General features: G+C 49.7%; 1 protein-coding gene across 1 annotated transcript; it reads left to right on the forward strand.

Moving 5' to 3' along the window:
• The first annotated feature begins 605 nt into the window (after positions 1–605).
• Fam221b (family with sequence similarity 221 member B) lies at positions 606–9,056 on the forward strand. The gene is made up of 7 exons (XM_041667338.1): positions 606–676; positions 3,269–3,968; positions 4,120–4,263; positions 7,932–8,042; positions 8,209–8,406; positions 8,536–8,655; positions 9,019–9,056. The coding sequence occupies exons 2-7, from the start codon at positions 3,269–3,271 to the stop codon at positions 9,054–9,056; spliced, it is 1,311 nt and encodes a 436-aa protein (XP_041523272.1). The 5' UTR covers positions 606–676.

Consider the following 9,056-nt stretch of genomic DNA (forward strand, 5'->3'; position numbering starts at 1 on the left):
TTGGTCCCTCTCCGCAGAGCCCGCCCCCACCAAATCCTATTGGCCTCTAACTGAAGCCTGCTGGGCTACCTACCTGAGAACCTTCTTCTCACCCTAATAGAGAACTCGGGTGACCTCTTAGGTCCCCACATCATCCAGTGAACGCCAGAATGATACAAGAACCTTCCAGAAACTCACATAACCAGGCTCCTCTCAGAACATGTTCCTCCCAGTCATATGTTGGCACAGCCTACACAAAGACTCACTCAACTTCGGTCCCACCTAGATCCAAAGCAGCCCCCTCAAGAAACCTCACCCACGCAGATGACCTGACTACTGTTGCCATGGAGACTACTGGGCGTTCCGGTTGCCCTGGAGATCGATGCCAGCCCCCCCCCCCCTCCCGGTCTGGGTTCTAGAGGTCAAGCACATCCTTCATCGGCCCTGGACCTCTCTTGTCCCTTCCCTTTACTGTCCTTCCTCAATTCCGGCCAGAGTCCCTTTGCGAAGGTCTGCAGATGCCCAGGTCCCCCAACAAACTTAACAACAAGACCTCTCACTTAGCAACTACAGCCTGGCTCATCCAAAGCAAAACCGTTCATTCCCTCAGTCAGGACCAGTACTTCCCCCTCCAACCCAGGTAAAGATCCTGACCTAAGGACCTAAGGACTTGCAACCACCAAGCCTAAGCTCAGAGGTATGTAGTTTCTCCACAGCCCTCCACCCCAACCCTTTACTCCTTCCTTCTCCTGGTACCTTCTGCCCCTCCCCACGCATTCTCTACTTTTCATCATTATCCCACCCACCCACCCACTTTCTCCCCATCATCCTACCTCTGCCCGTTCCCTAATCTGCCCTTTAGGAAGACTCCAGTGGACTTAATTGATTTTTTTTTTACCATTAGTTTTATTGTATGTATATATGTGTTTTGCCTGCATGTATGGCTATGCACTGTGGGTGTACAGTGCCTCTGGAGCCCTGAAGAAAGGATCAGATAGATGCCTTGGGACTGGAGTTACGGACAGGTGTGAGCTGCCATGTGGGTGCTGGGAACTGAACCCAGGTCCTCCGCTGAGCCATATCTCTAATGAGTTTAGTATGTAACACCTTAGCTGGGCGATGGTGGTGCACGTCTTTAATCCTAGCACTTGGGAGGCAGGCAGGGAGATCTCTGTGAGTTCAAGGCCAGCCTGATCTACAAAGCTTGTTCCAGGACAGCTAGGGCTACACAAAGAAACCTTGTCTCAAAAATAAAAAAGAAAGCCGGGCGATGGTGGCGCACGCCTTTAATCCCAGCACTCGGGAGGCAGAGGCAGTCGGATCTCTGTGAGTTCGAGACCAGCCTGGTCTACAGAGCTAGTTCCAGGACAGGCTCCAAAGCCACAGAGAAACCCTGTCTCGAAAAACCAAAATAAATAAATAAATAAATAAGAGAAAGGGAGGAAAGGAGGGAGGGAGGGAGGAAAGAAAGATGTAACATCTTAAGATAGCTGCTATCTCTGATGCATGGGGAACACTAGGGAACGGTGAAACTCAAGAATCTGCAGGTAGCACTTGCAAATGATGATGAGCTTACAGATAATGACAGTCTGTTTCAGCCAAGTGATGGCACTGACCTGTAATCCCAGTACTTGGGAAGCAGGGGCAAGAGAATTGCTGCCAGTTCAAAGCCAACTTGGTCTACAGAGCAAATTCTAGGCCAGCCAGGGCTATAGAGTGAGACCCTGTCTCAAAAAAACCAAGGGCTGAGGCTGTAGCTCAGTGATGGAGCACTTCTTGCCGGCATACAAAGGCCATCATTCAGTCCTTAGCACCCGAAGGGGGTCAGGCATGATGGTAACAGACCTTGAATGGCGGGTCCAAAACACGTGAATGTAATCCTTTAGGCTGAGCCAGAATGTTTTGTGTGTTCAAAAGATCTTGCTGGAAGGGGACAGAGAGCTTGCCTCTCAGATCTTCCTGGGGTAAATTAGGCATCTTGGAGAGAAGCCATTCACATTGTCACTGTGTATCACACTCTCTTTCCAGAGTTCACCTGGCCCCAATGCCTAGCATGGTGCCTGACTCAAGTTTTGGTTTAGGCTGTTTATAAAATATAAGTTTCATAAACGGAAGACTGAGTGAGGAAATACATTGAGGCTGTAGAGAGGCAATGTTATTATACAGTCAGGCGGGAGATCATGAGAACATGAACAAATTGGAGGGAACGGAGAGAAAAGGATCCATTTGGGGAGTGTTCGGTTTTAGTTGCAGATGAGCGCTAGGGAAGAAGACTGTGGTGCTCACATATTTCCAAGGTCAGTTCTGAAGCCAGTGGAACAGTCAGTTGGAAATAGCTGGCATGAAGCATCCAAAGCACACAGGGAAAAAGAGGTCTGAGTTAGAAACATGGACTTAGAAGTCAGCGGTAGCCTGGCATGGAGATGCGCCTTTGTAATACCATCCTCAAGAGTCTGAGGCAGGAGGTCTATGAGGAGTTCAGGCCAGCCTGGGCTACATAGAAACTTAGCCTGGGCTATATAGTAAGACTTTGTCTTGGGGTGGGGGAGGGAGGGAGAGAATGTACGCACAGCATGTAGCTGAAAGTAGTTGAAGCCTTGAACATGAATGAGACCAAAGGAAGAGGCGCGTGGTCCCTGGACAGAAGCGGAGGATAGCACTGTGGCATTTTTCCGCACTCTTCCCAACTCCGGCTTCATCTTCAGACTCTAGCACTCCATAACTATAGTTCCAGGGTCCTAAGACATGCTTCAGACTCTGCCTTTGGACTGGCCAGGTAGCTTGTTGGGGCTCCCTCTTGGGTCCTCCGCTACCAGCTACTGATGGGCTTCTGGCTGCTTCTGTCTTTCCATCTTTAAATTACAGCTCCCGCCGGGCGATGGTGGTGCACGCCTTTAATCCCAGCACTCGGGAGGCAGAGGCAGGCGGATCTCTGTGAGTTCGAGACCAGCCTGGTCTACAAGAGCTAGTTCCAGGAGAGGCTCCAAAACCACAGAGAAACCCTGTCTCGAAAAACCAAAATAAATAAATAAATAAATAAATAAATAAATAAATAAATAAATAAATTACAGCTCCCTGCCAACCTACCGTAGTATGCTGTGTGAGGGCACATGAGTGAACCTCTGGCTCTGCACCCTGAAACCCAGAATTCTGCTTCCTTCCTTCCGATGTTTTCGGCGCATTATTAATTTTCTCCTCATTCCCTAACATCCTGAAACTGGGGCTCTGCCCTGACTTACAGACCCTCCAGCCTCAACCTAATGAAGCCTGTACCTTATTCTACCACTAGATGGAAGCAAATGAGATCACAGACAGTCCTCAGGTCACCAAGGATGCAGAGAACCGCCCTTCATTAAAGGACCCTTCCGCTGAAGACTTGCGGGAGCCCACTAGTCTCGAAACTGAAACTTCCGCGGATCTTTCCGGCTCACAGTCCTCTTTACAGCTTCCTGTCTCCGACGCCCTTTTTGTAACAAACGCTTCGCCAAATCCTGAGACTGAGGCCTCTGAGAGCCTCTTGGGGCCACCTGACTCTGAAACTCCCTTAAAGTCCCATACCACTGAGATTCTTTCCACACCATCCCAGGTTTCCTTCGAGGCCCCAGACTTTGAAACTCTCTCAAAGTCTCCCCAGCCTGTGACCTCTCTAGAAAAAGCCATCGCCGAGATCCCTTTGGAGAGCCTTACAGATGAGATTCACAGTTCTAAGGTCAAAAAAAAGTCTCGTAAGCTCTCACCAGCAGTCAATCTCCCTGCATCTCCCCGTAAGCTTTCTTCTCCTAAAGGCCCAGAGACCCAGGACCCTGGATCTGAACACATCCCCAAGCACTCCCTTTCAGGACCTTCCAGCCAGGCCCCCGCGGATACAGAGCCAGCTGCAAAGCAGGAGGAAGCAAGGGAAGAGGAGCCAATAGTGGGGACCAGTACCATCTCTGCTCCTGCAGCCAAGCCCGAGTCTCGTGTGAGCAAGAAGGAGAAAAGAGTTAGCGGTAATTGTTCCTGCCTTTCCTCTATCCCTGTGACTCTTGCACTGCCCGTGACTTACCCAGAAGTGGGGGACTGGGTTATTCTTGCATATGGCTCCTCTTAGTTTTAAGGTCCTTTCACTGCCCACTGGTTACTCAGCCCCTCCCTTCCCAGGTTACACAAGCCGCCCAGTGGTCCCTGCTAAGCGGGCAGAGCTGGTGGATATGGCTAAGGCAATGCACAGAGAACATTTTGGTACTCAAGTGGAGTATCTTTTCCAATGGGAGAAGGATTCAGCCCTGAAGGCCATCCAGACAGGTGAGCCCTGGTGGCCTTCCAGAGACCTGTAACAGGCCCATGGACAACTTCCAATCCAACAGATTTGGGAACCTGCCCCTTCAACGTAGACATGGCCATGCCACCTGGCTGGAATCTAGAATGGGAGCAGGTGGGTTGGCCTGAGGAAAAGTGGAGATTGCACATGAAGTCCAAGCAGCAATAGATAGATGTACGAAAGTAACTAATATTGTTAGCAACCGAAGAGTTGAGGGCCAGCCCCAGATCTAGCACCCACATAGTATATACCAGAACAATCCTAACACAGAGTGGCCCCAGGACCTTGGCCAGTTTCTAGGAGCCTTGTTCTCATACGGATATGGCAAAAGATTGTGGTCCCTTTACTCCATTGATGTATGGATCTGCATGCCAGATCCATGACCGTCTGAGTATCCAAAGACCTTGAGGGTCCCCACCAAAGAGGAGTTCAAACCACTGCTCATAATCCGTATCCCCCTTTGACGAGGTCTCATGTGATCCAGGTCGTGACCCTAGCCTCAAACTTCCTATACAGTCATTGATGACCTTTAAGGATAACCTTGAACTCCTGATCCTCCTACTTCTGCTTCCTGAGCGCTAGGGCCACATGTGTGTGCCCCCACAGCTGGTTTTACATAGTGCTGGGGTTTTGTGTATGCTAGGCAAGCACCCTCCCCCCAAGCTATGCTCTTGGTAGTCCTGTGAGGGGAGGCTGCATCTCTGAAATGGGTGTGCAGGTGAGCTGTGTAAACACATGGCACAGTGTGTGTAAGCATGTTTACCTGTGTTGTGTATTTCACCATCTATAAGGGTTCTTAATCTCAGCAGGACAGCCACTCAGATACTCTAGGATTCTGAACTGTGTAGATAAATTCAGTAGAAAGCATTGCGTTTGCTCAGGTTTTTCAACCTTCTGTTCTGCTTATAATGGAACTACATCAGCAGGACTAAGAGATAAAGACAACTAGAAACCCCTGCACTCTTATCCTCCTTTATGTAATTTGCATACCCCACCTCCATGTAGGGACCCTCGCCCCTTCATCTCTATTTTTTTTTAAAGTCTCATTTGTTTCTGAGTTTCCACTGATAGTGAAATCTGTTTAGTTATGCTAACATCTATTACTGATACTTTTTTCTTGCAAATGTAGGTTCTGTCCACTCTCCTCTTTCCTCTTTTAGATCCCCCTGTCCACTCCTCGCTCTTCAAGACCTCTGTATTTCTTCTTTGTTTTAAATGTCTGTGTTTTCCTGCTTAAGCAAGTGGTTTGTGTACTCAGTCCTGCACAAAGATATTTTGGGTCCGTATCCTTCCAATGTTGAAGATCTTGAGTCAAGACTCCCTAAGAATATATGTGATATGCAGATCTGAGGTTTCCAAATATTCTTTTAGCGAACAGTTATTATGCACCAACTATTTGCCAGGCATTGAGTTTTTAGTTGTGCAAGCAGTGGGGCAAGAAAGGTCTCAAGGATAAAACTTGTCCTCTAATTGCACAGTGAAGCCCTGCCTCAAAAAAATATGTAGCAAAGATCCCTTAACCAATGTGCATGAGTCCCCACAGAGACAGAGGAGAGAGGCCCCCAGCTGGGGAGATAGACATAGGCATGGGAAGGAAAGACTGCTGGAGCTAATGTCTGTGAGAGGGTAAGGAGAGAGTCAAGCTGGGTGTAGTGGCACACAACTATGATCTCAGCCCTTGGAAGGCTGAGCCAGGAGGATTACAAGTTTTTGGCTTGTCTGAATGAAGTGAGAACAGATGTGGGGCACATAGAAACCTGGTGAGCTGAGGACTAAGGTTGAGAGGTTTTAAGGTGAACGAACACTGGGTGTTGAGTGGAACATGCTGGTGAGAATGTCATCAACAGATGGCCCTGTGATCCAGGCCTAGGAGAGGTCAAGGATGCAGAGGTATCCCTCATGTAAAGACAACTTATGTAGTATGGAAACCTTCTAGAAATCAAGAGTTGATATACAAGCATGGCCATGCAGCTGTACTAGCTGTACTGAGTCAGAATGGCACCCAAGGTAATGCCTCCTCTGCCTGATTAGTCCACTTCTAACAGGAAGGGAGTTTGAAATCAGAGAATGGAGCCAAGAGCCAGGTGCAGTTTCCCTACTTTAAGGACATAGAATAGAATAGAATAGAATAGAATAGAATAGAATAGAATAGTAGAATCTGAGGTATTCAAACTCTTCATTCAAAGCTAGACACTGATTCGCGCATCCATGCTTAAACTGGTCAAGCGTTGGTCTTCAGGCAGAACCAGGTTCACATCTGCACATCACCTGCTCAGCCACTGTGTTCGGCTTTTGTAATGTTCAGAATTCCTCTAGTGGAGTCCTGGCTCCCACCCATTCATTGTGACTTTGCTTCTCCCTGTGCTCTCAAACATTCCGGGTACAGCAGGATTCTGGCACCAGAAGCAACCAAGCCACAAGCCACACCTGAACAGGTTTTAAGACCCTAGGAACTATGGGTAAGATAAGAACACCTGGCCTGAGGACAGACCTGCGGATTATGGCACTAAAGGAACATGTTCGCTTTCAATCAGGCAGTCTGTCTTCTCTGACATCTCTTTCATGGCAGGATTAGAGATATAGATGAAAATACAGCCACTTCTCTTGTGGGGAAGCCAGGGATAACTTTTAGAAGAGGTGACATTTCTGTTGAGATCACTGCCAGGCATCAGGGTCCCACAGCTGCAGTCCCCCTCTCCCTCTCCCCCCACGAGAACGCAAGCAAGGTTCTGAACCAAAACTGGAATACTCTCTGCTCTCGTGAGGAATGAGAGGATGAGGAGGTGCTGCCAGTTCTCCCGTCACCTCTGCCTAGCCCTGCCTTGACTTGCAATAGGACTTTCCGTGAAGCAGGATTCTTCCAGACCCCACTGCTAAACCCAGGCTCTGGTTGCGGCCTGCTAAGCCTGCATCCGAGGGTACTAGCCTCACTCTCCTTCCCATATCTGCCTTCCAGTCCTCACAGCTTAGATCCTTTGGTCTTCCAGCCATGACTTCTGGCCTGCTCCTTCCTCCTGATCCCTGGAGAGCCACCAGGCACCCTTCTCAGGATCATAGAGGGCGTTAGTTACATAACACTAGGACACAGAAGGGATGGCAGAGGCGGCAGCCCAGAGAGTAAAAGCGCTGGCTTCCTCCTACGTCTTGGCACCAGATCTGTCCAACTTCTACCTTTTCTCCCTGGTCCTTCACTAGTAACTCTCTTCAGGACCCAATCCCCATCACCCACTGTCCACCTGATCAGCTAGCTTCTCCCTTGCTCGCCATAAACACTTCAGAAAGGTTGAACTCGCATGGAGAGGGGAGGTAAGACAGCTTTAACAATCACCAGAGGCTCTCATTCATCTTCAAACAATGTCTTCTGTAATCCGCCTGCTCTGAAACTGGAGACTGCCTTTGGTTACCTTGGTTAGGCTGATGAACATGGGGCCCATCCTGGGATAGGAAGGGAACTGACCAAACTTTGGGATAGATAATAAAACTTTAATGAAAAAAGTCTAAGGGCCAGAGGGAGGGCTCCCTAGTGGAAACAGGTATAAGGTGGGGTGGTGAGTTGCCCACCCCCACTCCAGGGAGCCCATCAGAACACTTGTAGGGAGTGTAGGATGTTTTTTTCTTTTTCACTCTTCCCTGTTAATCCCTCCATATATAGGTCTTTACATTGGATGGCGCTGCCCTCATTACTTATGGGACTGTTTCCGGATTGGAGACCAGTCCAGGTGCTTTTGTGGACATTTGTTGAAAGAACACCAGATCATCTCAGGTAGGAAAGAAGTTGCCAGACTTGTCAAGGATGGAGGGGTTACGGTAGCCTTTGATGTCTCGGAGGGAGAGACAGAGATGAACGCGGATCAGGGAGGATCTGCAGAGGGGGAAGAGGTCCTTCCAGGAGGTGCTGGTCTGATGCCTCGCCTTCCCCATTCTCCCAGATCTGTCGGTGCCCTGCCGCGTGAGCCAGTGCAGGTGCCTCATGTTTTGTTTCATCCCATCACGCCCAGAGGAGGTGGGTGAGTTCTGGCTTAAGAGACGGGCCACCTTCGACCCCAAAGCATGGAGAGCCCAGTGTCGCTGTAAGCATACTCATGAAGAACATGCAGCCACCGGAGCGCATCCCTGCAGGCACCGCGGTAACTTCTAGTGCCAAGGGGTGTTTGGGTGGGGAGAAGCAGATGCAGGATGAAGACGAGGCAAGAATGTGTCAGCTCGTGGGGATGCCATTAATTTCTTATATTCTTCTTGGTGTGCTTTTGCCTTAGGCTGTGGCTGCAACAGTTTTGAGTCAAATTTCCTCTGTGTGGCCTGTGACCGGCGCTGGGAGGAACACGAGACTTTCTTTGAGACTGAGGAGACCAGGCGAAGAGGAGGGAGACCTTATGGTGAGGGAACAACACGGGGCAGGGGACCTTGTCAGCATCTATAATCAGAAGGGCAGGCAGAAAGGCATGCTCACCCTTCCCCCCATCCTCTCCAGGCCTTTCATCCTCAGCCCACCCCACATCCCATGCCTGCACTGCTTTCCATCCCCAGGAGCAGACTATGTGCCTTTTGCAGAGATGCCTGCCCTCCGAGATGTCATCCTCACCAACTCTGACCTTGAGGCCCTCCAGATGCAGGGGGTCTCTGGCCATCCCAGTTCCCACCCTAGATCCCTTGAACTCCCTGGCCCAAGTAGCCTCCAGCCTGACCCTAAATCTGACCCCCATACCTGATTCTTTCACCTCTGCTCTTCCCTCCTGCAGGGGCAGACACTGTCAACAACTGGCACAGGCCTTTCTGA

The sequence above is a fragment of the Microtus oregoni genome, unplaced genomic scaffold, assembly GCF_018167655.1.
Source record: "Microtus oregoni isolate MIOR12 unplaced genomic scaffold, Mior012 000017F_ref0000208, whole genome shotgun sequence".
Lineage (NCBI taxonomy): Eukaryota > Metazoa > Chordata > Mammalia > Rodentia > Cricetidae > Microtus > Microtus oregoni.